Below are 26288 nucleotides of genomic sequence, written 5' to 3' on the forward strand. Positions count from 1 at the left end.
GGCCTCCCAAGTGCTGGTATTACAGGTGTGACCCACCGTGCCCGGCCCCTTTCTCCTTTTTAACAGGTTTTCTCCTTAGGAGTTTTTTGTTTGTTTGTTTTGAGACAGAGTTTTGCTGTTGTTCCCCAGGCTGGAGGGCAATGGCGTGATCTCGGCTTACCGCAACCTCCCCCTCCCGGCTTCAAGCGATTCTCCTGCCTCAGCCTCCTGAATAGCTGGGATTACAGGCATGAGTCACCACACCCGGCTAATTTTGTATTTTTCGTAGAGACAGAGTTTCTCCATGTTGGTCAGGCTGGTCTCAAACTCCCGACCTCAGGTGATCCGCCCGCCTCAGCCGCCTGAAGTGCTGAGATTACAGGCGTGAGCCACCGAGCCCAGCCTGTTTAGCAGTGTTTTTGAGACTTTTCCCCCCAAAATTTGTATCTTTCAATTAAGGAAAATAGCCTATGGAACTACAGAGACTTAGGGACAAAAACCAGAGCGCCTTACTCCCTCTTGTGCTCTTCCACTGCAAACTGCTAAAAAAGTCTTAATTAACAGAAGGTAACATTTCAGGCATTCCGGAAGAAGGACATACCTTAACGGCAGCAGACTTTAGCAGACTTTAAATTAAATTTTTTTTTCTTTCTCCACTTTTAAAGGATAGGTAGTTGACTTGTATTTATTTAATTTTTAAAACAGGGTCTCGCTCCGTAGCCCAGGCTGAAGTGCAGTGGTGTGATCACGGCTCGCTGCAGCCTCAACCTCCCAGACTCAAGCGATCCTCCCACCTCAGCCTCCGGAGCAACTAGGATTATAGGCATGCACCACCATGCCTGGCTAATTTTTTTTTTTTTTGGTAGAGATGGGGTCTCGCTCTTTTGCCCAGGCTGGTTTGGAACTCCTGGGATCAAGCGATTCTCCCGCCTTGGCGTCCCAAAGTGTTGGAGTTACAGGCGTGAGCCACAGCGCCCGGCCTCAGCTCTATTAATGTTAACAAATATGTATACAACCCTAAGGGACAAGCATTAAGTTCCTCCATTTCCCCGACCCCTGCCATCCGTACTTGGCTCCTGAGTCCCCTTCATTGGATGTGATTTTGGACCAGCCCTTCCCATACCCACACCTCAGTTTCCCTATCTGTACAACAATAATTATACATTCCCTTCCCAACAAAACACATCAAACCTAACGGACAGAGATCGACTAGGCTGCAGAAGCGCGCTAAGTAATAGGTCATGAGTTAAGTAAAATGACTGACAACATAAACTCCTCTTTTGCCAAGCCAAAGCCACCCGCGGCCACCGCTCTTCAAGGCTGTTGTAGGATGGGCGCGGCCAAGCCATCGGGAGCCACGCCCCAAGAGAGCTGGGCCCGCATTCGCCTCGCCCAACCCTGCGGCCCAGGAAGGGACCCAGAATGACGTCACAACCACTCCTATGTAACACTCCGCCAGGAGATAAAGTAGTCCCCAACCCATAGTGGGCCCCATGCCAAATACTAGCCGACGTATAAAATCTCAGAGTCTCTTCAGACCCGATTATGGTTTTGAGGCCTCGGAGCAACCTTCCGGAACACTGAAAATGTGTTTTTCCCGGGGCCAGCGGGAGAAGTAGTTCCGGCCTACAATAGGCCGATGGGTTCCTCCGCAGCGGGGGAAAGAGGATGGCGACCTCGTCGATGCCGGAGTCAGAGAGGAACGTGGCTACAAAAGCCTCAGGTGAGCTTCGGGTAGAGTCAGGCGGCCCCACCGTACCCTGCCGTGGAGTGAGGTCACACTGCGAGGTTACCCGGAGGCGAGTTCCCGGGCCGGCGGGGCTGTCCGAACAGGGCCCCGGGGTCCCAGGCCCTTTAGTCGCTCTCGCACTTGCCTGAGCGGAAACCCGGCGCCACCACAAGATGGCGTCGGGCCTGGAGCACAGGCAGCGCCGGGGACAGCCCCAAGTCGCCAGGCCCCGAGACCGTCGCTGTCAGCCCCCTCCACAGGGGAACCCGGGGGGAGCGAACCACTGACCCAGGGGGCCAGCGGGCTGTACCACCGACCCTGCAACCCGGGGGGACGCGGGGGCTGAAGGGCTGAACCACGGAGCCCGGATAGGACTCACAGAGAGAAACGCTCCACGAGAATCGTGGGGGCGAGGGAAAGGGTCAAGATTACCAGCCATTGACCACCCTCACGGGAAGGGCCTTAGCCTGGGAAGCACAGCTTCTCCGTCAAGTTTGTCCCGAGCTCCCCTCGCAATACACCAGGAAGCCCCGCCGCGTCGGAGACTCAGTTTTTGCATCTGCAAAATGGGCGCAGGGGTGCAGCTGGGTGGGCTGCGGTTGCCGGGGCTGGGGAGATGGCCCACTTGTTCCAGCCACGGTCACCTCTCTTCGCAGAGTGAAGTCCCCAGACCCTGCGCCACGCTGTCAGGCAGCCCGCTGATCCGATGGAGGAGAACGAGGTGGAGAGCAGCAGCGACGCGGCCCCTGGGCCTGGCCCCCCCGAGGAGCCCTCTGAGAGCGGCCTGGATGTGGGCACCTCGGAAGCCGTGTCGGCCGACAGCAGCGACGCCGCGGCCGCCCCGGGGCAGGCAGAGGCCGATGACTCTGGCGTGGGGCAAAGCTCGGACCGCGGCAGCCGCTCTCAGGTATGGACCGGGCTGGACGGCGTGGGTGGAGGCAAGGACCGCGAGCATCAGTGCCTGACAGCCAAGAGGAAACAGCAAGGCTTGTTTGTAGCTAATACTTGGTGTTTCTGGTTTACTGTGAGCCAGGCACCAAGCCAAGCCCCTAAAATGGGGCTTCATACCTTCTAAGACACATACCATTTTTCTCCACATCTTATAGAAAAGGATGCCGAGGTACCGAGTGCAGACAGAGCCAGGATTCAAATCTAGGCTGTGGTCTTAGCTACTATAGTACCCACAGCCCTCACACTTTGAGAGGCAGATGTCTAGGCCAGGCGTGGTAGCTCGTTGCCTGTAATCCCAGCACTTTGGAAGACTGAGGTGGGAGGATCACTTGAGCCCAGGAGTTGGAGACCAGCTTGGGCAACATAGCGAGACCTCATCTCTACCGAAAAAAAAAAAAAAAAAAAAAAAAAGGGCAGGTGTCCTGGGTTAAGACCGGGTCCTGCCTCCAGTTTACTGGGAGACCTCTTTGAGCCTCAGTCTCCTGGCTAAAGTAGAGCAGAAATACTTGCTTTCAAAGGTGCTTGTGAGCTCCCACCAGACATCCTCTTGCAAACATTTTGTAAACCGTCTCCTCCTGGCTGTGCCACTTCCAAACCGTGTGATCTTGAGCAAGCTACCCAACATCTAGCTCTGTTTCCTCATCTGTAAAGTGGGAATGGTAAATAGACCTGCCTAATAGAGTTTTTGTGAGGATGAAATAAATTAACATATGTAAAGCTAATAATTAAAACAGTGCTCAGCACATTGTAAGCACTCAATACATGTCTTAGCCATTCTTATCTGCAAGATAGTGATCATATTCAGTATATCACGTGATAGAAGTCTACAGCAGTGGTCATCACTTTGGGGTCCTGGGGTTTCATTAGTTCAGCAGAGATGGGGGCCTACCATGTGCTCAGCATGTGCTGGGCCCTGGAGATACAGCAGGGGAAAAGACAAGTTTGTTCCAGGCCCTTGTGGAGGGCACAGTCTGGCAGGGAGGCTGTTACAAGGCACGATGAACCCCACAGTGGTGTGGTGCTGGGGACACAGGCAGCTGCAGCACTGAGGGTGAAGAAGTCCTGACTTGGCCTCAAAGTCAGCATTGACTTCCTAGAAGAGGTACTAGCTAAATGGTGGTGAGAAGGCTGGGCAAGATTTAGCCATAGGGTGATGCTGGGAAGAGTTTCAGGCAGAGGGAATGATTTATGCAAAAGCCCAATGACAATAGCTCCCCCTGGCTGTCGTGTAGACCCTGGCTGTGGCTTAGGAGTCCCTTCCCTTATTTTGGGGTATCCTGTGATGAGATCCAGGGACCCTGTGACTTTTTCCTGGGGGGACTCTGTGATTGGAGGGCCTCTGTCACTGGTCCTCAGTGGGGCTGAGGGCATGAGCGGCTCCACTGACCATGTCCTTGGGCCAGAGAGCTCTGTCTAGCAGGTGGGAGTTAGCAGGCTGCCCTGCCCCATACCCTGCTGCTAAACTTCTTACCTCCCTGTTTCATGCCCCTCAGGAGGAGGTATCCGAGAGCAGCTCGAGCGCAGACCCCCTGCCTAATGGCTACCTCCCTGATTCGTCGTCTGTGTCCCATGGGCCAGTGGCAGGGGTGACAGGCGGTCCCCCAGCACTTGTGCACTCTAGTGCACTCCCAGACCCCAACATGCTGGTGTCCGACTGCACAGCTTCCTCCTCGGACCTGGGCTCAGCCATCGACAAGATCATCGAGTCCACCATCGGGCCCGACCTCATCCAGAGTGAGTCAGGCAGAGGAGCCCCACAGGGGTTTCCCTGCAGTGTCCTGCAGCCAGCTATGCCCACCCTAGCTGCATGAACTCAGGCAGATTACTTTCCCATGCGGAATGTGCAGAGTGGAAACAGTCACCCCTGTCTCACGGTGGTAAATGAGGATTTAATGAGACAACACGATAAGGTTCTCAGCATAGCGCCTGGCACACGACAGACTCTCAATAAATAATATAAACTGTTATTGCTTACCTTGTGCCCAGGACTGTTCTAAACTTTACATACAGTAGCTCATTTAATCCTCCCAATAACCCCAAAAGGTAAAGAATGTTATGTTCACAGTCCACATGAAAAATATGAGGAGGCCGGGCGTGGTGGCTCAAGCCTGTAATCCCAGCACTTTGGGAGGCCGAGACGGGAGGATCACGAGGTCAGGAGATCAAGACCATCCTGGCTAACACGGTGAAACCCCGTCTCTACTAAAAAATACAAAATATTAGCTGGGTGTGGTGGCGGGCGTCTGTAGTCCCAGCTACTCGGGAGGCTGAGGGAGGAGAATGGCATGAACCCGGGAGTCGGAGCTTGCAGTGAGCTGAGATCCGGCCACTGCACTCCAGCCTGGGCGACAGAGCGAGACTCCGTCTCAAAAAAAAAAAAAAAAGAAAAGAAAAATGTGAGGCACTGAGGACATACATAAGTTACCCACTGTCACCAGCAAGCAGTGTAGGGTGTCAGGCCATGAGCTCAGACAGTCTGACTCGAGAGCCGTGTCACCCAGGCTAGAGAGCAGTGGTGCAATCATAGTGCGCTGCAACCTCAGACTCTTGGGCTCAAGGGATTCTCTGCCTTGGCCTCCAGGGTAGCTGGGATTACAGGTGCACACCACCTTTTTGCTGGGTTGGCCAGGCTTTTCTTGAACTTCTGAGTTCAAGCACTTCTCCTGCCTCATCCTCCCAAAGTATTGGGATTACAGGCATGAGCCATGACACATGGTGCTGTACCCACTTTTTGTTAATGATATTTATAGAGACTGTAGTACCTCAAAAAGCCCTGGGATAGTCTGGAAGCTAGCCCTAAGAAAGTGGTGCAGGAGCTAGTCCTTTACTTTGAGAAGTTTGGAGAGGAAGGAGGACTTTTCAGGTTTGGTGGTCAAAGCCTGGGCAGCTGGTGTAGCTGTGGCATCTTGTGTAAGTGTGGGCCAGCTGCTGAGTCAGCTTGTCACACTAGACCTCCAGACAGCCCTGCCAAGGAAGTCAGCTGAGGCTCAGGGGGCGACACAGCTGGTTTGCAGTCACACATGGGAGCCAGAATGAGTGTGGACCAGCCCTGCTCACAGACCAAAGTGGGGCCCATGGGGGTGGGCCTGTTGCTGGGAACCCCTCCCCAGGAGGTGTGACCCTTCCCCAACTCTGCCCAGGCTGCATCACTGTGACCAGTGCCGAGGATGGCGGGGCCGAGACCACGAGGTACCTGATCCTGCAGGGCCCAGATGATGGTAAGACCCCGGGTGCCAGAATCAGGGAAGACCTGCAGTGGGCAGGGGGATAGATGAGGACAGGCTCTGCTGCGGATTTCCTCTCTGGCCCTGGCAGGGTATCCACGGCTCTGGGTCTCAGTTTTCCTACTGACCGGGTGGCCTCTGGTGGGGAATTTGGTTCTGCACTCCCTGGGTCTGCCTAGGAGGGGTAGCTACAGCTCACGGCCAGTGCTGCCCTCCATGTAACCACCCACCAATTGCCTCACCTACCCCTAGGAGCCCCCATGACATCACCAATGTCCAGTTCCACCTTGGCCCACAGCCTGGCAGCCATTGAGGCCCTGGCAGATGGCCCCACATCCACATCCACATGCCTGGAGCCACCTGAGGAGGCACAGGGTGGGCCCAGCTCCCCGGTGCAGCTGCCTCCAGCCTCTGGTGCTGAAGAACCAGACCTGCAGAGCCTGGAGGCCATGATGGAGGTGGTGGTGGTGCAGCAGTTCAAGTGCAAGATGTGCCAGTACCGGAGCAGCACCAAGGCCACACTGCTGCGCCACATGCGGGAGCGCCACTTCCGTCCAGGTGCCTCAGTAGCAGCCTACCTGCTTGGACTGCATGGGTGGGGGTGGGGTGCTGGGAGCCAGACATGGCAAGCTTGTCTTACCCTCCCCCCACCCCCAGTAGCAGCAGCCACAGCAGCATCTGGTAAAAAAGGACGTCTACGGAAGTGGAGCACCTCCACCAAGACCCAAGAGGAAGAGGGACCGGAGGAGGAGGACGATGACGACATTGTAGACGCTGGAGCCATTGATGACCTAGAGGGTAGGCCACCATGGTTTCTAGGCCTGCCATCCCTACGGCCATCTAGACATACTCACTGAGCTTTCACTTGGAGGGCCAGTAAAGGGGAACTGGCAGAGACATATCCATAGGTCCCTCCAGTATAAGACAGAGGAGGTTGTGCTCTGGGACCAGGACCTTTGTGTACAGTTGTGCAGGCCGCACACTGGAAAAGAGCACAGGGGGCCCTGTTCACAATTGCACCACAGAAATAGAATACAAATAAAGGTGTGAGAGAAGGTGCTCGCCCTGTTGCTCAGGCTGGAGTGTAGCATCATGATCGTTGCTCACTGTTACCTTGAATTCCTGAGCTCAAGCCATCTTCCCATCTCAGCCTCCCGAGTAGCTAGGGCTACAGATGCCTGCCAGCATGCCTGGCTAATTTTTTAGTTTTTGTGGAAACGGGGTCGCCCAATCTGGACTACATGGTGAAACCCCATCTCTATGAAAAATGCAAAAATTAGGCCGGAGTGGTATGTGCCTGTAGTCTCAGTTACTTGGGAGGATCACTTGAGCCCAGGAGGTCAAGACTGCAGTGAACTGTAATTGTGCCACTGCACTCCAGCCTTAGCGACAGAGCGGGACCCTGTCTTAAAAAAACGAAAAAAGAAATACTGGGCGTGGTGGTTCACTCCTGTAATCCCAGCACTTTGGGAGGCTGAGGCAGGCGGATCACATGAGGTCAGGAGTTCAAGACCAGCCTAGCCAACATGGTGAAACCCCGTCTTTACTAAAAATACAAAAAATTAGCTGGGTGTGGTGGCGGGCACCTGTAATCCCAACTACTTGGGAAGCCGAGGCAGGATAATCACTTGAACCTGGGAGGTGGAGTTTGCAGTGAGTCGAGATCGTGCCACTGCACTCCAGCCTGGGTGACAGAGCAAGACTCCGTCTCAAAAAAAAAAAAAAAAAGAAAGAAAGAAAAATAAATTGTCTTTTTTTTTTTTTTTTTTTTTTGAGATGGAGTCTTGCTCTGTCGCCCAGGCTGGAGTGTAGTGACCAGATCTCAGCTCACTGCAAGCTCCGCCTCCCGGGTTCACGCCATTCTCCTGCCTCAGCCTCCCGAGTAGCTGGGACTACAGGCGCCCGCCACCTCGCCCGGCTAGTTTTTTGTATTTTTTAGTAGAGACGGGGTTTCACCGTGTTAGCCAGGATGCCCATCTCGGCCTCCCGAAGTGCTGGGATTACAGGCTTGAGCCACTGCGCCCAGCCAAGAAATTGTCTTGCTGAGTTGCCCAGGCTGGTCTCAAACTCCTGTCCTCAAACAGTCCTCCCACCTCAGCCTTCCAAAGCACTGGGATTACAGGTGTGAGCTGCTGTGCCTGGCCCTAAAATATTTCAGTATGCTGTCATTATAACAATTGGTGTTTTGGCCGGGCACGGTGGCTCACGCCTTTAAGCCCAGCACTTTGGGAGGCTGAGGCAGACGGATCACAAGGTCAGGAGATCGAGACCATCCTGGCTAACACGGTGAAACCCCATCTCTGCTAAAAATGCAAAAAATAAATAAATAAAATTGTTGGTGAGTTTTTTAATACCAATTTTTTGAAATTCATTATTTTATACTTAATTATATCTCAGTTTGGACTAGGCATATTTCAAGGGCTCAATAGCTACATAACGGCCGATGGCAGCTGTTTTGGATAGGGCCGCTGTAGAGTTTGTGGACTTTAATGTTTATTTAAACTTTTTTCTAACTGGCTGTACACTGTCTGGAGGAAGGGGTGCCTTTTCCCTATTCACATGAAGGTGCTTTATGAGCTAGTGGTAGGTGCCAGGAAGGGTAGAGAAAGAACTTCAGGGGCTCAGGGCAGGAACGCCGAGTCAGCCAAAGGAGACCAGGAGGGCTTTCTGGAGGAAGCATCACTGTAGGTTCGGAGGAGGAGTGTACACAGGGGTGGGGAAGTGAGCTGGGAAGGGGGTTAGGGCTGAAAGGGCAGGTCCTGCCACTGTTCACCAACTTTACTGTCCCCCACAGAGGATAGCGACTATAATCCAGCTGAGGATGAGCCCCGAGGCCGGCAGCTTCGGCTCCAGCGCCCCACCCCTAGTACCCCAAGGCCCCGAAGGAGACCTGGCCGACCCCGGAAGCTGCCCCGCCTGGAGAGCTCAGACCTCCCAGATGGTGAGGTTTGGTCTTGGGAAGGGCTCGTGTGGGTGGGTCAGGAGTGGCCTCACTCCCTGCTTGTCTCTGTGGAGTTCTGGGGACTGAGTGTGCCCTGCAGGGCAGCTGTCTCAAACCAGGTCACCTGCAGGCCTCCTGGGAAAGGGGAAAGCCCTCAAAGACTCAAGCTCAAGAAACCTTGACTCAGGAATCTATCTCAGCTTTATGGAAATGCTTTTCACCACAATTTGTCATAGCAAAAGAGAAATTTGGGTCTTTATCACTGAATGAATAAGATAAATTTTAAATATGACTGAAATAAGAAGAGAGAAGTCAGTCTGAGGCCTGGGACTATCAGAGGAGCCCTGGTTCAGAGCATTAATGGCTGGGGGACAGGAAGGACCCAGCCGTGGTGTGAGCACCGGCTCTGCCGCCTGCAGTCTGTGTGACTTGGAGCTTAAATCTCCAGTCCCTTTATTTATGCATGGAGGTTATAGCAGCATGCTTATTAGGATTGCTTAAGGGTTAAATACACACAAAAGAGTACAATGGCAGCTGTTTATGGTTGGAGAATTGTTGTATTATTACTATTATTTGTTTTTGAGACGGAGTTTCACTGTTGCCCAGGCTGGAATGCAGTGTCATGATCTCGGCTCACTGCAACCCTCGCCTCCCAAGTTCAAGCGATTCTCGTACCTCAGCCTTGAGTAGCTGGGATTACAGGCGCCCATCACCACACCAGCTAATTTTTTAGTAGAGACAGGGTTTCACCATATTGGCCAGGCTGGTCTCAAACTCCTGACCTCAGGTGATCCGCCCACCTCAGCCTTCCAAAGTGCTGGGATTACAGGTGTGAGCCACCGCACCTGGCCTATTTTATTCTTTAGTTTCTATTTCAAAAAGGCCTTTTTACTGAGGCATATATGTACGGAAAGTTACACATATTCTGCCTAGGTCAATGAGTTTTCACAAGGTGCACACATCTGTGTAACCAAGCACCTGTATAACCCAGTCAAGAAACAGAATGTTACCTGCATTGTCTGTATTGTTAATTTTTCTAGTACATATTTAATATTTAAATACTGTCGATGTTTTTGAAGAGGTAACAGATTTAGATCGTCCAAACTTCAAATGGTTTGCAAGCACGGAAGTCACGTCTTCTCCCTCCTTCCCTCCCATCAGCCCTCGCCAGCTGCCTGACCTCCCTAGGGAATGCCAGTGTTAAATCACTGCTGTTGCTTTCCAAGCCTTAGAATGTTCTGTGAAGTCACCAAAGCTGCCATTCTGGCCTCCCTTGGATAAATGGGGCAAATGAGACTCCGGGAAAGGAATGGCTTTGCCTGTGGGTGCACAGCACATCAGTGACAGCTGTGCCTGGAACCCAGGTCTCCTGACTGGAAAGTCCCAGCTCTCGCCGCTGCTCTAATCCAGGCCAGGTCCTACCATGCTGACAGAATGTCGGCTCTTGGGTGGTAGGATCCACGCTGCCCTCTAACCAAAGGCTGTCTGTGTCATGTGACTCGATGCACCCATCAGTGGTCTGTGATGATTGGGTAGGAGGATATTTTGGCTGGCCTCTGGCCCACTTGTCCACGTCTGTCCTGGTGTGTCAATGGCTGGCTTGTGACCTGGCATGTCCATGGCAGGTGTGGAAGGAGAGCCTCTAGTGAGTTCCCAGAGTGGACAGAGCCCTCCAGAGCCACAGGATCCCGAGGCTCCCAGCTCCTCAGGCCCAGGACACCTGGTGGCCATGGGCAAGGCAAGCAGGACCCCTGTGGAAGCTGGTGTGAGCCAGTCAGATGCAGAGAACGCAGCTCCCTCCTGCCCGGATGAGCATGACACTCCACCCCGGCGCCGAGGTCGACCTTCCAGGCGCTTCCTAGGCAAGAAATACCGCAAGTATGTGGAGCAGAGGTGAGGGTGGGGCAGGTGTGTGGTTAAGCCACCAACCCCACCAGACCTTTCCCCAACACCCTCTTCCTGCAGGTACTATTACAAGTCGCCCAAACCGCTTTTGAGGCCCTTCCTGTGCCGCATCTGTGGTTCTCGCTTTCTGTCCCACGAGGACCTGCGCTTCCACGTCAACTCCCATGAGGCTGGCGATCCCCAGCTCTTCAAGTGCCTGCAGTGCAGCTATCGTTCCCGCCGCTGGTCCTCTCTCAAGGTGCGGGAGCCAAAGAGGATTGGGGCTCATGGGAGGGTGAAGAAGGCAAGCAAAGGCCAGCTGGTGCCACTGAGGGAGAATGGAGTCACAGAGCATCCTGGCTCACCATCCTGCTGCTCTTCAGGATGCGTGTCTGGCTCATTGGTGCACTGAAGAACGCTCAGCTCCTCAGAGCCTGCAGGAATGTGGGGAGGTGCTGGGAAGGCTGCAGCGGGCAGTTTTGCAGGCAGCACAGTGCACAGCGGCAGCATATCTTCGCCACCACAGACGCCGTAAAACTGTTTTCATCTGATTCCATGTGTTAGAAAGATTTCCAGCAGATGGCAGTCATGTGTCTCAAGAAAAGCGTTCCTTTTAGGCCAGGAGCAGTGGCTCACGCCTGTAATCCCAGCACTTTGGGAGGCTGAGGCGGGTGGATCACCTGAGGTCGGGAGTTTGAGACCAGCCTGGCCAACATGGAGGAACCCTGTCTCTACTAAAAATAGAAAATTAGCTGGGTATGGTGGTGCATGCCTGTAATCCCAACTACTCGGGATGCTGAGGCAGGAGAATCGCTTGAACCTGGGAGGCAGAGGTTGCAGTGAGCCAAGATCCACACCACTGCACTCCAGCCTGGGCAACAAGAGCGGGGGAAAAAAAAACAAACCACGGTTCCTTTTTCTCCTTAACGCAAGCTACCACGTGGCCTGCAGCAGCCCTGAGCCTTTTATGCAGTAATGGATAATTAAATCCTTGTTGCAGCCCAGTGAAGTCGTAGGTGTCCATAGTCCCATTTTACTGACCCAGGAAACCGTGGCTCGGCCTGGCCAATGTGCAAGTTGGCAGCTGTGGGAGAGGGTACTTTCAGGCATGGTGGTCAGAACGAGCCCCTGTGCTCTGTGCACGCTGTGCTTTGGGCTGTTCTCTGGGTTCTGCAGAGAGGATGTCCTGTGACACAGTGGGAGAGGTGGAGGCTGTGGCGCCATGCTGCCTGCCTTCAGCTCCAAGCTCTGCCATCACAAGGTGCCTCCACCCTGAGACTTAGGTTCCTCTGTCAAGTTGTGAGCCAGCACGGAGTGGGTGCTCTCGCTGGGGAGAGTCCCTGGGCCTTCCTAGGCTTTGACCCTTGCATCGGGGTGTGTTGTCCACACGCCTGTGTTCTGTGAGCTGCTCCTGCAGCAACCCTAAGGCTGTGGCCACAGGTGTGGTAGGGACGGGGATGGGAGAGGAGGCCAAGCCCCAGCCCACTATCCTTTTGTCTGTCTCCCAGGAGCACATGTTCAACCACGTGGGCAGCAAGCCCTACAAGTGTGACGAGTGCAGCTACACCAGTGTCTACCGGAAGGACGTCATTCGGCATGCCGCTGTGCACAGCCGAGACCGGTCAGTATGGGGGTGGGAGGGACGCGGGCGAGAGACGCCAGGTGGAGTGGGGCAGTGGAGGCCCAGGATAACCATGGTTCCCACTTACCGCACTGCTGCTCTGAGCCAGCCCTATTTGCTGCACACTACGGGCATGAGCAGAAAGGCAGTTCACCCCAGATCATTTGGCTTAGAACAGGACAGTACCAGGACCTTGAGGTCCCCAGCTCAGCCTCTTACCTCTTGTGAGCTTTAGTTTCTCATCAAATGGGGGCAATTGTTGAGGGGATTGAAGGAAATGATGTACCTAAAGAAGTTCACTAAATGATCCAAGATCTTCTGGACTCCAGATCCTCCTCATCTCTCACAGGGCTGAGAGTGCACCTGAGAGAGAGAAACAAAAGTTCTTAGGCACCTAATGATTGCTCACAGGATTATAAGTCGATCTGGAGCTTCAGGTAGGAGTTCGCTTCATGAGAGGTGGTGTGTGAGCAGAGGTTGGAGACAGATCCCCTGGGACAGCTCCAGCTGTGTGTGTGGAAAAGCCAGCTCAAGATGCTTTGAGGTTTCTTTTTTTAAAATGAAAAGAAAAAAGGGGGGTTCTGTGGCCAGGTAAGATTAGTGTAGGATCACCAGCTTGCAGAGCTGTTCAACACCTCTTTCCTGCCGAATTTCTTTTTTTTTTTTTTGAGACAGAGTCTTGCTCTGTCGCCCAGGCTGGGGTGCAGTGGCCGGATCTCAACTCACTGCAAGCTCCGCCTCCCGGGTTTACGCCATTCTGCTGCTTCAGCCTCCCAAGTAGCTGGGACTACAGGCGCCCGCCACCTCGCCCAGCTAGTTTTTTGTATTTTTTAGTAGAGACGGGGTTTCACCGCGTTAGCCAGGATGGTCTCGATCTCCTGACCTCATGATCGGCCCGTCTCGGCCTCCCAAAGTGCTGGGATTACAGGCTTGAGCCACCGCGCCCAGCCTCCTGCCGAATTTCTTAGAGCTTTTATTGACTGACTGACAGAGTCTCACTCTGTCACCCAGTCTGGAGTGGAGTGGCACAATTACAGCTCACTGCAGCCTCGGCCTCCCAGGCTTAAGTGATCTTCCGGCTTAAGCGATCTTCCTGTTTCAGCCTTTCGAGTGACTGGGAACTACAAGTGCTAACCACCACACCCAGCTAATTTTTTATTATTTATTAATTTCTTTTTGTAGAGAAAGTGTCTTGCTATGTTGCACAGGCTGGTCTCAAACTCCTGGCCTTAACTGATCCTTAGAGCTTTTAATATGCAAATAGCATTTTGTGATTGATAGAGAGAAAGAATGTACCATTTCACAAATATATTTGAGTGCAGAATATGTTGTTCTCAGCGTGCCTCTTACATTTTCCCCAGTGAACTCCAGCTAGGGAAGCACTGTTCTAAAAGAAAGGGGCCTTGGCAGGGAGTAGGCTCAGAGCTGAGACTGGGTCTGTTCAGTGTGAGAGGGTCTAAAGTGCGTTTGGGGAAACCCTGGTCTAACTCCTCGGCCTTTTCCCCCCAGGAAGAAGAGGCCAGATCCGGTGAGTCTGGGGTGCTGGCCTGGGAAGGGAGCCTGCCTGGGGGTTGTTTGTGGAGGTGGGGACGAGAGGGGAGGTTTTATCCTCCCTCCTCCCCTTCTTTCTCCATCTGGCCCCTTCTTATGCCTTCCTAGACTCCAAAGCTGAGCTCTTTCCCCTGCCCTGTGTGTGGCCGTGTGTACCCCATGCAGAAAAGACTCACGCAGCACATGAAGACGCACAGCACTGAGAAGCCCCATATGTGTGACAAGGTGGGTGGGAGCCAGGGCTGGGGCTGGGAGGAGGGCCTTCCCTGGGTAATGGAGGGTGATCGCCATCTCACTGCTCTTCACCCCTCACAGTGTGGAAAGTCCTTTAAGAAGCGCTACACCTTCAAAATGCACCTGCTCACACACATCCAGGCTGTTGCCAACCGCAGGTACATCCCCTCGAAGGCCCCTGGGGACGGGAGCAGTCCCCAGCGCATCACTGAGCTTCCCTCCCTCTAACTGCCTCCAGGTTCAAGTGTGAGTTCTGTGAGTTCCTTTGTGAAGACAAGAAGGCACTGCTGAACCACCAGTTGTCCCACGTCAGTGACAAGCCCTTCAAATGCAGCTTTTGTCCCTACCGCACCTTCCGAGAGGACTTCCTGCTGTCCCATGTGGCTGTTAAGCACACAGGTCAGGCTGGGTGCACCCCAGTCCCACTCACCAGCCCTCAGCTCCCTCTGCCCCTGATCAGAGGCTTAGCTCCCATCCTCTTCCCCCTCGGTAGCCACAGAACAGCCCAAGTGCTTCAAGTGTAAAGAGAGTTTCCCATGGGCGTATTTACCCTAACCTGAGCCCAGGTGCCCGCTTGGCCAGTTGTTCTCTAGATGGCTTTGGGCCGGTCACTTGCCCTCTCTGAGCCTTCCGTATTTATGAAATGGGGGAATCAGAAGTGCCTGCCATATGACTATGATGAAAGTAAGCTCTGTTTGTTCCTTGAGCCCTGTGTGTGCTGGCACTGGGGCTGGAGAGGAGGCTCTTCTAGGCCCTGTCTTGGCAGATGAAGCTGCAGAAGCAATGCCATTGGCTTGGCCCACAGAAGCTGCACTGCAAACATTGTTTCTTTGGTGCTTAGCTACCTGGTCAGCACACTAGGGGCGATTAGAGAAAAGGAGCCAGGGGTTCTGTTAGCCAGAGTCCTGTGATGACTCGCAGGAGGAGCTTGTAGTCACATGACCTTGCAAATAGGCATGCACAGGAAGGCTGTTGAGTGCAGAGGGCAGCCTTGATTCATTTCTGTCCTGGGCTACCAGAACAGACAGTGGCATGTGTTCGCCAGCATATGGGAATGAATCTCTGGAAGTGAGTCAGTTGGAGAGATCCTTAGGATCAAGAAAGGATTCCTGGAGGGGGTAGGCTAGGGATGGACAGACTTAAGCTTGCCCCAACATGTGCCTCCAGGGGCCAAGCCCTTCGCCTGTGAGTACTGCCACTTCAGCACACGGCACAAGAAGAACCTACGCCTGCACGTACGGTGCCGACATGCAAGCAGCTTCGAGGAATGGGGGAGGCGCCACCCTGAGGAGCCCCCCTCCCGCCGTCGCCCCTTCTTCTCTCTGCAGCAGATTGAGGAGCTGAAGCAGCAGCACAGTGTGGCCCCTGGACCACCTCCCAGCTCCCCAGGACCTCCTGAGGTAAGGTCAGGGCATGGGTCAGGATGACAGAGTGAGGCCGCTTCTCCCAACCCCAGCATCATTTGCACATTGAGGTGCAACAGAATAATACCTGCCTCTTGAGACTGTGGTAAAGACTCGCTGAGTCAAACATATGCGAGCCCTAAGCTTAGAGTAAGGGTGGCTTTCTAGTGCTAGTAATAGAGAATGGAAATACTAGTAACTTAACTGTGACCACAGTTTTTTATTCTGTCTTATACGAGAATTCCACAGGTCAGCAGTCTAGGGCTGGTGTGGTGATTATACAGTCAGAAGGGAATAAGCTCTCCATATCTTTGCCCAGTCATCTTAGGCCTATGACTTTCATTTTTGTAGTTGCCTCATGGTCCGGTATAGCTGCAGGAGCACCAGCCTTCCCAGCCACATCCCAGGCAGGAAGCAGGAGGAAGGGATGGGGGAGAGGCAAAAAGGATATCTGCCATCTATCCATCATTCCTCATGAACTTCACCTGAAGATCGTTGCTTAGTCATGTGGCCACACTTTACCTAGCTGCAAGGGAGGCTGAGAAATGTCTTGGAGCTGGGTACATTGCCACCCTGGTGAAAATCAGAGTTCTATTAGCAAGAAGGAAGAGGAGGATGGATTCAGGATAGGTAGCTAGCAGTCTCTGCCATGTGAGCAGACACAGTATCCCCAGAAACATGGACCACATGACATGCTGGTAGATCACAGGCCCTGGAATCACACAGTCATGGGTTGAAGCCCTCACCCTGCTATGTATTAGGAGTGGGATTCTTGGCCAGCCACTTCACCTCTCTGAGCCTTAGTGGGTTCATCTGTAGCACTGAGCTGGTATATTTTGAAAAGTGGTTATGGGCTGGGTGTCCTGGCTCACGCCTGTAATCCCAGCACTTTGGGAGGCTGAGGCGGGTGGATCACTTGAATCAAGAGTTTGAAACCAGCCAACGAACATGGAGAAACCCCATCTCTACTAAAAATATAAAAATTAGCTGGGCCGGGTGGCGGGCACGTGTAATCCCAGCTATTCAGGAGGCTGAGACACCAGAATCACTTGAACCCAGGGGTCAGAGGTTGTAGTGAGCCGAGATTGTGCCATTGTACTCCAGCCTGCATGATAGAGGGAGACTCTGTCTCCAAAAAAAAAAAAGAAAAGTGGTTATGAAGATAAAACAAGCCAACAGATGTAAAATGTCTGGCAGATCAGAGGCGCTTGGTAAATGGCACTTGAATCTGGGCCGGCCCCTCTCAGGCGTGGGCATATGTCCACCCCATAGATACCCCCAGAGGCGACACCTTTCCAGTCATCTGAGGCTCCCTCACTGCTCTGTCCTGACACCCTGGGCGGCGCCACCATCATCTACCAGCAAGGTGAGCTCTGTGGGAGGACAGGAGCTCTGAGTGGGGCAGGGGCAGGCGTGCTGGTGGTGGCTGGAAGATGGAGAGGGGGTGGTATTGGGTGCCAGTTTTCTAGCACTTTGTCAGGCTTAGATCCCACCCCACCCAGGAGCCGAGGAGTCGACAGCGATGGCCACGCAGACAGCCTTGGATCTTCTGCTGAACATGAGTGCCCAGCGGGAACTGGGGGGCACAGCCCTGCAGGTGAGTTACCTGGGAACCTGTTCCCCTTCCCAGCTTCCACAGGTACCCAGCCCTGCACTGGACACTGGGACTAGAGGACAACAGTGTATCAGAGCTGCCCCGCCCTTGGGAACTCCAGGGTAGTGGAGGAGACAGATCCGCTGAAGTCTGGTGGGCAAACACAGAGAGGAACAGGCTTTGCCAGGGAGGCCACGGGGTCTCCCGTCCATTCTCCGGAACCACTGGTGACCTGCCAGGTGGAACAGTACACACTGCCCCTGTGGCATCTGGGCCCTGTTCTTGTTTTGTCTTCCTCCCACCTCTGCAGCCACCATGTGCCTGTGGGTGCCCCCACAGGGGTCTGAACTAGCTTTTCCATCCAAAAGAGTGCCCTCATTCCAGGACACCTCCCACAGCCTGCAGACCCCAGGGCTTCCTCCAGATCAGACCATTCTCTTGAGTTCCAGGGGTCTTGGTTCCTGCACCTCCCCAAAGTTCCGCACCTTTGCCCCTCCCTGCCCCGCACTTCACATCTGGCCTGGTCTCCAAGGCAGAGGGAAGTTTATTAGCCCCTCCTGTTTCTTAGCCTCATGAGAAGATGGAGAGTGTTTTTAAAATGATAAATTCCAGAAATCTTCATAGAGTTTAGTTCATGGCAATTAGGGGTATATAGAAGTTTTACATTTTTAGATAAGAAAGTTTATCAGTCTTTTATAGTTTTGTCTTTGGTGTCATCCCTAGAAAGACTCCTCCAGCTTGTATCCCAAGATTATATAAACATTCATTTATATTTTTTTCTTAGGGTTTATTTTTTTACACTTAATCTTACTCCACCTGGAATTTATTTCTGATGTATGCAGAAAGGTAGGGATGGATTTTTTTTCCAGAAGTCATCCGGTGTGGTATCTTCCCCTGTGGTTTGAAGTGTCCTCCTTCTCATATACTAGATTCCCAAATATGTAGGAATCTGTTTCTAGGCTTCAGTTCTGTTCTATTGATTTGTTTCCTGTTCCCATGCCAATCTCATGTGGTAGTTTTTCTGCTTACAAAAGCACATGCTTGTAAAAAACAAAACGGGCCTGGCATGGTAGCTCACGCCTGTAATCCCAGCACTTTGGGAGGCCAAGGTCGGTGGATCACCTGAGGTCAGGAGTTCAAGACCAGCCTGACCAACACGGAGAAACCCTGTCTCTACTAAAAATACAAAATTAGCCGGGTGTGGTGGCACATCTCTGTAATAATCCCAGCCACTCGGGAGGCTGAGGCAGGAGAATCACTTGAACCTGGGAGGCAAAGGTTACAGTGAGCCCAGATTGCACTATTGCACTCCAGCCTGGGCAACAAGAGCAAAACTCCATGTAAAAAAAAAAAAAAAAAAAAAAAGAAACAAAATGAACATTAAAAAATGTTTCAGTAAAAGGTGAAAGTCCTTGGCATTTCTCCCCTGCCCTCAGATACCCAGTAAATGGGTTCAGAAGAATTTCTTCAGGGCTTTGTTCATGCTCATACTGACACCTAGACCTTTGTTCCTTAAAAATTGGGATCACATTATTGCTGCTTCTCAGCGTCATCTTTCACTTAACAGCGTGTGATGCATGGCCTGGCCAGCACCTGCGGTTACCCTCATTCTCCTAAGATCTACATCTTGCATCTCTGTATCATTCCATCACATGGATGTTCTCAGCTATAGTTTAGTCCTTTATTGGCTGGGGTTCTTTCATTTTATATTGATTCAAGCAGTGCTTCACTGTACATATATTTTCAGTGCTCATAAACTTTTTTTTTTTTTTTGAGATGGAGTCTCACTTTGTCACCCAGGCTGAAGTGAAGTGGCGTGATGTTGGCTCCCTGCAACCTCCGCCTCCTGGGTTCAAATGATTCTCCTGCCTCAGCTGCCTGACTTGCTGGGATTACAGGTGCATGCCACCACACCCGGCTACTTTTTTGCATTTTTAGTAGGGACAGGGTTTCATCATGTTGGCCAGGCTAGTTTCAAACTCCTGACCTCAAGTGATCTGCCTGCCTTGGCCTCCCAAAGTGCCAGGATTACAGGCGTGAGCAACCGTGCCCAGCCAACATTTTTGTAGTATTTTTTAAAAGCCTCCTACAAGAATTATTAGTGGGTCAGAGGGTATGGTGCGAAGCCTTGTAAAAAGATATGCCAGTATACATGGCCACCAGTAGGGTATATTTTCCTGCATTCACGCCAATACACTGGGTATTATCCATCTTTATAAATCTTTTTTTGGCGGGGTGGGGTGGTGATGGAGTCGCACTCTGTCGCCCAGGCTGGAGTGCAGTGGCGCGATCTCGGGTCACTGCAACCTCTGCCTCCCGGGTTCACACTGTTCTCCTGCCTCAGCCTCCCGAGCAGCTGGGACTACAGGCACCGCTACCAGGCCCGGCTAGTTTTTGTATTTTTAGTAGAGATGGGGTTTCACTGTGTTAGCCAGGATGATCTCAATTTCCTGACCTCATGATCCACCCGCCTCGGCCTTCCAAAGTGCTGGGATTACAGGCGTGAGCCAACATGCCAGGCCTGTCTTTATAAATCTTTACCAATCTTACACCTGTAATCCCAGCACTTTGGGAGGCCGAGGCAGGAGAACTGCTTGAGTCCAGGAGTTTGAGACCAGCCTGGACAACATGGTGAAACCCTGTCTCTTAAAAAAAAAAAAAAAAAAAAAAAATTAGGTGTGGCAATGAATGCCTGTAGTACCAGCTACTTGAGAGGCTGAGGTGGGAGGATCGCTTGAGCCCAGCAGGTTGAGGCTGCAGTGAGCTATAATCACACCACTGCACTCCAGCCTGAGCAATACCCAGTCTCAAAGAAAAAAAAAAGTTGTGTGACCGTAAATGATATTGAACTTCTCTCTGTATGTTCAGAGACCATTGTATTCCTTTTCTAAAGCACCCGTTTGTGTCCTGTATGTGTTTTTCTATTGTCATGATTAGAAAAATCTCCCCACCCCAATTCTAAAATACTTACCTACATTTTCTTTTAATATATTTAAAGTTTTATTTATTACATTTTAATCTTCAACCCATTTGAAGCCGACTATAGAATAAGATGTACACTGGAGCTTTTTTTAAGTGTCAGTTATCCCCAGTATTTCTTGACTGCAGCACTATTGGCATGTTGAGGCAGATACTATTGTGTGGAGGGGCAGTTCTGTGCATTATGGGATGTTCAGTAGCATCCCTGGCCTCTCCCCACTACATGCCGGTACCATCCCCCTCCTGCTGTGATAAGAAATGTCTCCAGACATTGCCGAATGTTTGTGGGGGGCACAACTGTTCTGCCCTATTCCCGTTGGTCTATTTCCAGTTGCTGAGTGGGATTTGGAAAGCCGGAGTATATTTTAGAAAGAACTTGGATTATTCAAATGAGCGGTGGCAGTACTGGTCTGACTAGAGTGTGTGGGTGCATCTGGGACATTGAGATGGGAGACGCATCTTGCATACCTGCTTCTCTGCCACAGATGCCTCCCATCCTGCCCCCTGGTGCTGTTGCAGGTGGCCGTGGTGAAGTCGGAGGACATGGAAGCAGGGTTAGCATCCCCTGGTGGGCAGCCCTCCCCTGAAGGTGCCACTCCACAGGTGGTCACCCTCCATGTGGCAGAGCCGGGGGGCGGTGCGGCAGCCGAGAGCCAGCTAGGCCCTCCTGACCTACCACAGATCACCCTGGCACCTGGTCCATTTGGTGGGACTGGCTACAGTGTCATCACGGCACCCCCTATGGAGGAGGGGACATCAGCTCCTGGCACACCTTACAGGTGAGACCTGCTGCCTGCAAGGCCCCTTTCAGCTTTTTGTAGGTGTGGTCGGTCAGTTCGATTTGGGCCCCACCCAAGCCTAGTTGGCAGGAGGCAAAAATCCCAGTACACATCAAGTGATTGGTGGTGGAGTCTACCCTTCTCAGGAGGTCAAGAGCTACCATTTTTTAGCCACTTACATGTTCCAAGCACTTGGCAGTCATGATGGGACCTAAGCCATTCCCATGAGATCCAGATTTCCCTTGTTTTACAAATGAGGAAATGGGCCAGGGAGGTTAAGTGACCAGCCTGAAACCACACACGCAGTAGGTAAGATTTGAACCCTGGTCCCTTTGGTTCCCATGCCAAGTGCTCTTCTTGAGTGATCCCAGGTGTTCTCCAGTTCTGACATTCCAAAGCAGCTCAGGCCTCTTTACCAGCATTGAGGCCTGGCTCCTGCACTTGGCTTCCCTACAATGAATGAGCTTGGGCAGGCATGTTTATGTTCACCAAACTCTTAGGCCATCTGAGGAAGCCCTGAATCCAAGTGCCAAATTGTTCAGCTGGGCTGGGAGTCAGGATCCCCGGGCCCATGCCCTTGGCCAGCACCTGGGCGGCCAGTCTCAGCATTTGCTCTCTACTCTTAGGCAGCAGGTCCTTGTTAGCCTTGCCTCCTCCACTAGCTCCTAGTGGTGGATTCACCATTTGCTACTGGTTGGCCTGGTCCCCCTGTCCTGCTCAACTTGGCCAGACTTGGGTTGGACCTCTCTGCCTCACTGTGTGCCCCCCACCTTGCCATGTTTACCAAGGAGGACAAGGATGACCCGTTTTTGAGAAGGACCTATGCTTGAATTGTAATCATTTACAAGAGAGACGGTAGAGGGTCATTTGGTAACAGGGCAGAGCCACAGTTGAACCCTAGGCCCTTCTGACTTGAGTCCATCTTTGGTGACAGTCATCCCTCAGTTGATGCCTGTTGCTTGGGGAAGGGGGCTCCTGTGGCCCTCCATCTTCTCCTAGAACCTTCTCCGTGCCCACAGCGAGGAACCCTCCGGAGAGGCAGCCCAGACTGTGGTTGTGAGTGACACCCTAAAAGAAGCTGGCACCCACTACATCATGGCTACTGATGGTACCCAGTTGCACCACATTGAGGTGAGGCTTGGGGATGCCAACCACTCCTCTACCTCCCTCCCCTTCTCAGCACCTCATGCTCCCTGTCTCTCCACAGCTCACCGCAGATGGCTCCATCTCCTTCCCAAGTCCAGATGCTCTGGCCTCTGGTGCCAAATGGCCCCTGCTGCAGTGTGGGGGGCTGCCTAGAGATGGCCCTGAGCCTCCATCTCCAGCCAACACCCACCGTGTAGGGGACCCCCCAAGCTCTGCCTCCCCACCTCCTGCAACCAGCAAAGCCCTGGGCCTGGCAGTGCCCCCCTCACCGCCGTGTGCAGCCACTGCAGCATCAAAGAAGTTTTCCTGCAAGATCTGTGCCGAGGCCTTCCCTGGCCGAGCTGAGATGGAGAGTCACAAGCGGGCCCATGCTGGGCCTGGTGCCTTCAAGTGCCCCGACTGCCCCTTCAGTGCCCGCCAGTGGCCCGAGGTCCGGGTAGGTGCTGGCGCTCCTGTGTCTCTGCTGTCATTCATTGGGCCACACATTTGTATAACAAACCTTTAATGAGTGCCCTTTCAAACCAGATCCTTTGCCCCAGCCCCCGAGTGGATGAGATTGGTCAGAGATGACTCAGCAAGGTCCCAGCTCTCAGGGAGCTTGGTCTGGTGGGGAGGCAAACCAGACACAATGTGACTAATGCCAGACAGTATTCCGAGTGTGAACCAAGGGTGCAGAGAGCAAGTCATTTGAACTTGAGTGTGCTGGGGAAGATGCCACAGGAGGGATGGCCAAGCTGGGCCTCCAAGAGCAAAGGCACAGAGGTGTGAGACAGAGGCATGGCTAGGGAGACTTGAACGTCTGGAACAGGGTTCCCCAACCCCTGGTCCACAGACCAGTAGCCATCTATGGCTTGTCAGGAACCAGGCCACACAGGAGGTGAGCGGCAGGTGGGCAAGCATTAGCCTGAGCTCCACTTCCTGTCACAGCAGCTGCATTAGAGCGTCATAGGAGCACAGCCCCATTGTGAACTGTGCATACAAGGGATCTAGATTACACACTCCTTATAAGAATCTAAGTAGTATCTGATGATGAGGTGCAACAGTTTCATCCCAAAACCATCACCCTGCACATGCCATGAAACAATTATCTCCCATAAAACCAGTCCCTGGTGCCAAAAAGGTTGGGGACCACTTGTCTAGAATACTGAGGGCACAGAAGTTTGAGGTAGTTGGGGAGCCACCATGGAGAAGGCTAGTGGGCAGGTTCATAGCCCAGCTTGGGGCCTCCCTGTTTGCCTGAGGATTTCCAGTTTTCAGATCCAGTCACGCACTGCATCCTCCCCAGAGGTCAGAGAGGGAAGCAGGGCCTAGAGCCCCACCCCTACAGATGCAGAGGTGGAGGCTCTGTCAGGCAGGCCTCAACCCTAGAAAATCAGGGCCCGGGTCAGGCGCGGTGGCTCATGCCTGTAATGCCAGCACTTTGGGAGGCCAAGGCGGGTGGATCACCTGAGGTCGGGAGTTTGAGACCAGCCTGACTAACATGGAGAAAACCCGTCTCTACTAAAAATACAAAATTAGCCAGGCATGGTGACACATGCCAGTAATCCCTGCTACTCGGGAGGCTGAGGCAGGAGAATCGCTTGAACCCAGAAGGCAGAGGTTGCGGTGAGCTGAGATCACGCTGCTGCACTCCACCTCTGGGTGACAAGAGCAAAACTCTGTCTCAAAAAAAAAAAAAGCCCGATGGGACCTGCACAGGTCCCCTCATCCAACACCTCTAAGTTACATATGGGTAAACTGAAATTTTCCAATTGACCTAATAATGATCGAACCTATGGCCTTTCACTTTTAGGACACAGCAGCACCAGATGTGGATCTGGCTTGGCCTTTCTACCCAGCTTCTTGTTAGTACATAGGATTTTGGTTTTCCCAGGTCCGCTTTGCGTGGTTCCCTGACCAGCTGTCGGCAGGGATCTGGGGATTTGTTGCCATCTGTCCTGACCCAGCTGATGCCCCCAACTCTGCCCTCTGCAGGCGCACATGGCGCAGCACTCAAGCCTGCGGCCCCACCAGTGTAGCCAGTGCAGTTTCGCCTCCAAGAATAAGAAGGACCTGCGGCGGCACATGCTGACTCACACCAAGGAGAAGCCTTTTGCGTGCCACCTCTGCGGGCAGCGGTGAGGCCACATACCGATGGGTGGGGACCGCTGGGCATGTATGATGGGGCTAACCTGAGCCACCTTTCATCCCCTTCAGTTTCAACCGTAACGGGCACCTCAAGTTCCATATCCAGCGGCTGCACAGTCCTGATGGGAGGAAGTCAGGAACCCCTACAGCCCGGGCTGCTACCCAGACCCCAACCCAGACCATCATCCTGAACAGTGATGATGAAACACTGGCCACCCTGCAGAGTGAGCTGCCCCTGGGGCCACAGGGTGGGCACCAGGGTAGATCCAGAGACTTGGGCCACTGCCCCAAAAGGCACCTCTGGGCACAGTAGAGGCTGGGGCATTGCAGGTTTTCCTGGACCTCACGTGTGAGCATCCTCTCCTCTCTGCCCAGCTGCACTCCAGTCCAGTCACGGGGTCCTGGGCCCAGAGCGGCTACAGCAGGCACTGGGCCAGGAACACATCATCGTTGCCCAGGAGCAGACAGTGACCAATCAGGTAAGAGTCAGGACTGGGGGTCCTCTGGCCAGTGACAGGCAGGGGTTGGGGTAGAGAAATGAGGCTAGAGCTGGCTTGGTCCTGGCAGGAGGAAGCCACCTACATCCAAGAGATCACCACAGCAGATGGCCAGACCGTACAGCACCTGGTGACCTCCGACAACCAGGTGAGCTGCTAGCTACTGTTGATGCCCTTAGCTGTGACCTACCCTCCCAAACAAAGACCCACCTTGGGGAGGAATGATACTTTCCAAACCACCCCTCCTGGGGTCCATGCTTGCCAACAACTGCATTGTTGCTGGTGGCTATTCCTAGTCTTCCACTCTGCCTTCTTAGCTGAGCTCCTGGAGAACGAGGCCTCAGCACCTGCCTCCTTGCCACCACTGCCACCCTCCCCCCCGCCCACAGGTGCAGTATATCATCTCCCAGGATGGTGTCCAGCACCTGCTCCCCCAGGAATATGTTGTGGTCCCCGAGGGCCATCACATCCAGGTAGACCACACCCTGGGATGAGGGTGGGGTGTGGTGAAGGGCTGCATGACCTCTTCCCAGAATCACAGCTTGGCTTCCTCTCTGCAGGTACAGGAGGGCCAGATCACACACATCCAGTATGAACAAGGAGCCCCGTTCCTTCAGGAGTCCCAGGTAGGGCCCTGGGAGGACAGGGAGACCTGGGGCACAGGCAGGGTTTCTGCAGGCCAGCATCTTATCAGCTTTTCCCCTCCAGATCCAGTATGTGCCTGTGTCCCCAGGCCAGCAGCTTGTCACACAGGCTCAACTTGAGGCTGCAGCACACTCGGCTGTCACAGGTATGGAGCTGGACCCTGAGGAGCACAGGGCTGGGTTTGGACCCAGCTCCTGAGCCTCTAGCTCACCATACTTTCCCCTCCCCTGGCAGCAGTGGCTGATGCTGCCATGGCCCAAGCCCAAGGCCTGTTTGGCACAGAGGAGGCAGTGCCTGAACACATTCAACAGCTGCAGCACCAGGGCATCGAGTACGACGTCATCACCCTGGCCGATGACTGAGCCCTGAGGGCCCGACACAGATCCTGGATTTGAGGCCAGCCCTCCCGGGGGTGGGGGGCCACCAGGACTCACCTCCCTCTTCATTTAGCATCTCCAGATACTGGACAGCCAGCATCCTCTCATTCCTAGGGAGCCAGACCTGTGCTGTTCGGGTGAGGGGCAGCCATGGGCCCCGGCCAAGACGTGCTGGGTGCCCCAGCCTGCAGGCAGGCTTTGGGATAGAAATTTATTTTTGTTTGGGTGGACCCACTGGCCTCTCAGTCTCAATAAAGGGACTGGAGTCCAGTCCTGAACAGCTTACTTTGTCTGCTTGCTGCTGCAGCCTGAACCAGGCCAGATCTTTTGAGGTGGAGGCTGTGTGGCTCCACAGCATGACCTGCCCTGCCCTGCCTCTCTCGGTCCAGTGATCCACCAGCAGGGCAGACCCTTGCTGCAGAGGCCTGGCAATGAGAGAGACGGCTGAACCAGAGAGAGCCCCAGCAAGCACCTTCAGACCTGCTTCCTCCCTGGGCCCTAGGGAGCATGCGCTCTGTGCCTACAGGGCCCCTGAGGCTGCTCTCCTGATCCTCGACTGTGAGGCACACCTAGCTGTCTGCTCACTGTGGGGATCCAAGGCCAGCCAGAGTCTGGCTTTTGGGTTGG

General features: G+C 53.4%; 1 protein-coding gene and 1 pseudogene across 6 annotated transcripts; both read left to right on the forward strand.

The window, feature by feature from the left end:
• The window catches only part of LOC126964102 (uncharacterized), an 18750-nt pseudogene extending 16696 nt beyond the window's left edge, over window positions 1-2054 (forward strand).
• Window positions 1610-25946, forward strand: ZNF335 (zinc finger protein 335). Of its 6 annotated transcripts, none has more exons than XM_050806441.1 (28): window positions 1610-1702; window positions 2365-2615; window positions 4153-4393; window positions 5800-5877; window positions 6136-6441; window positions 6541-6681; window positions 8678-8824; window positions 10450-10702; window positions 10790-10967; window positions 12217-12329; window positions 13839-13857; window positions 13989-14105; window positions 14196-14272; window positions 14353-14513; window positions 15282-15514; window positions 16790-16883; window positions 17020-17114; window positions 20610-20869; window positions 21889-22000; window positions 22077-22451; window positions 23990-24132; window positions 24212-24366; window positions 24518-24621; window positions 24710-24787; window positions 25029-25112; window positions 25200-25265; window positions 25348-25429; window positions 25519-25946. In XM_050806441.1, the coding sequence occupies exons 2-28, from the start codon at window positions 2415-2417 to the stop codon at window positions 25644-25646; spliced, it is 4041 nt and encodes a 1346-aa protein (XP_050662398.1). In that variant the 5' UTR covers window positions 1610-1702; window positions 2365-2414; the 3' UTR covers window positions 25647-25946. The 6 variants fall into 6 exon arrangements, with proteins under 6 accessions (XP_050662398.1, XP_050662402.1, XP_050662399.1 ...); XM_050806444.1 differs by lacking the exon at window positions 1610-1702 and having other exon boundaries at window positions 1920-2615; window positions 20576-20644; window positions 20772-20869; XM_050806442.1 differs by lacking the exon at window positions 1610-1702 and having other exon boundaries at window positions 1919-2615; window positions 25522-25946.
• Window positions 25947-26288: the final 342 nt, after the last annotated feature.

Source organism: Macaca thibetana, chromosome 10 (assembly GCF_024542745.1).
Source record: "Macaca thibetana thibetana isolate TM-01 chromosome 10, ASM2454274v1, whole genome shotgun sequence".
Lineage (NCBI taxonomy): Eukaryota > Metazoa > Chordata > Mammalia > Primates > Cercopithecidae > Macaca > Macaca thibetana.

Excerpts from the sequence above, each read along its gene's own strand:
- ZNF335 (XM_050806441.1), top strand. The coding sequence starts at position 2,415 with ATGGAGGAGAACGAGGTGGAGAGCAGCAGCGACGCGGCCCCTGGGCCT. Across the intron at positions 2,616-4,152 it reads ACCGCGGCAGCCGCTCTCAG|GAGGAGGTATCCGAGAGCAG; the intron begins GTATGGACCGGG and ends CATGCCCCTCAG. Across the intron at positions 5,878-6,135 it reads CCTGCAGGGCCCAGATGATG|GAGCCCCCATGACATCACCA; the intron begins GTAAGACCCCGG and ends ACCTACCCCTAG.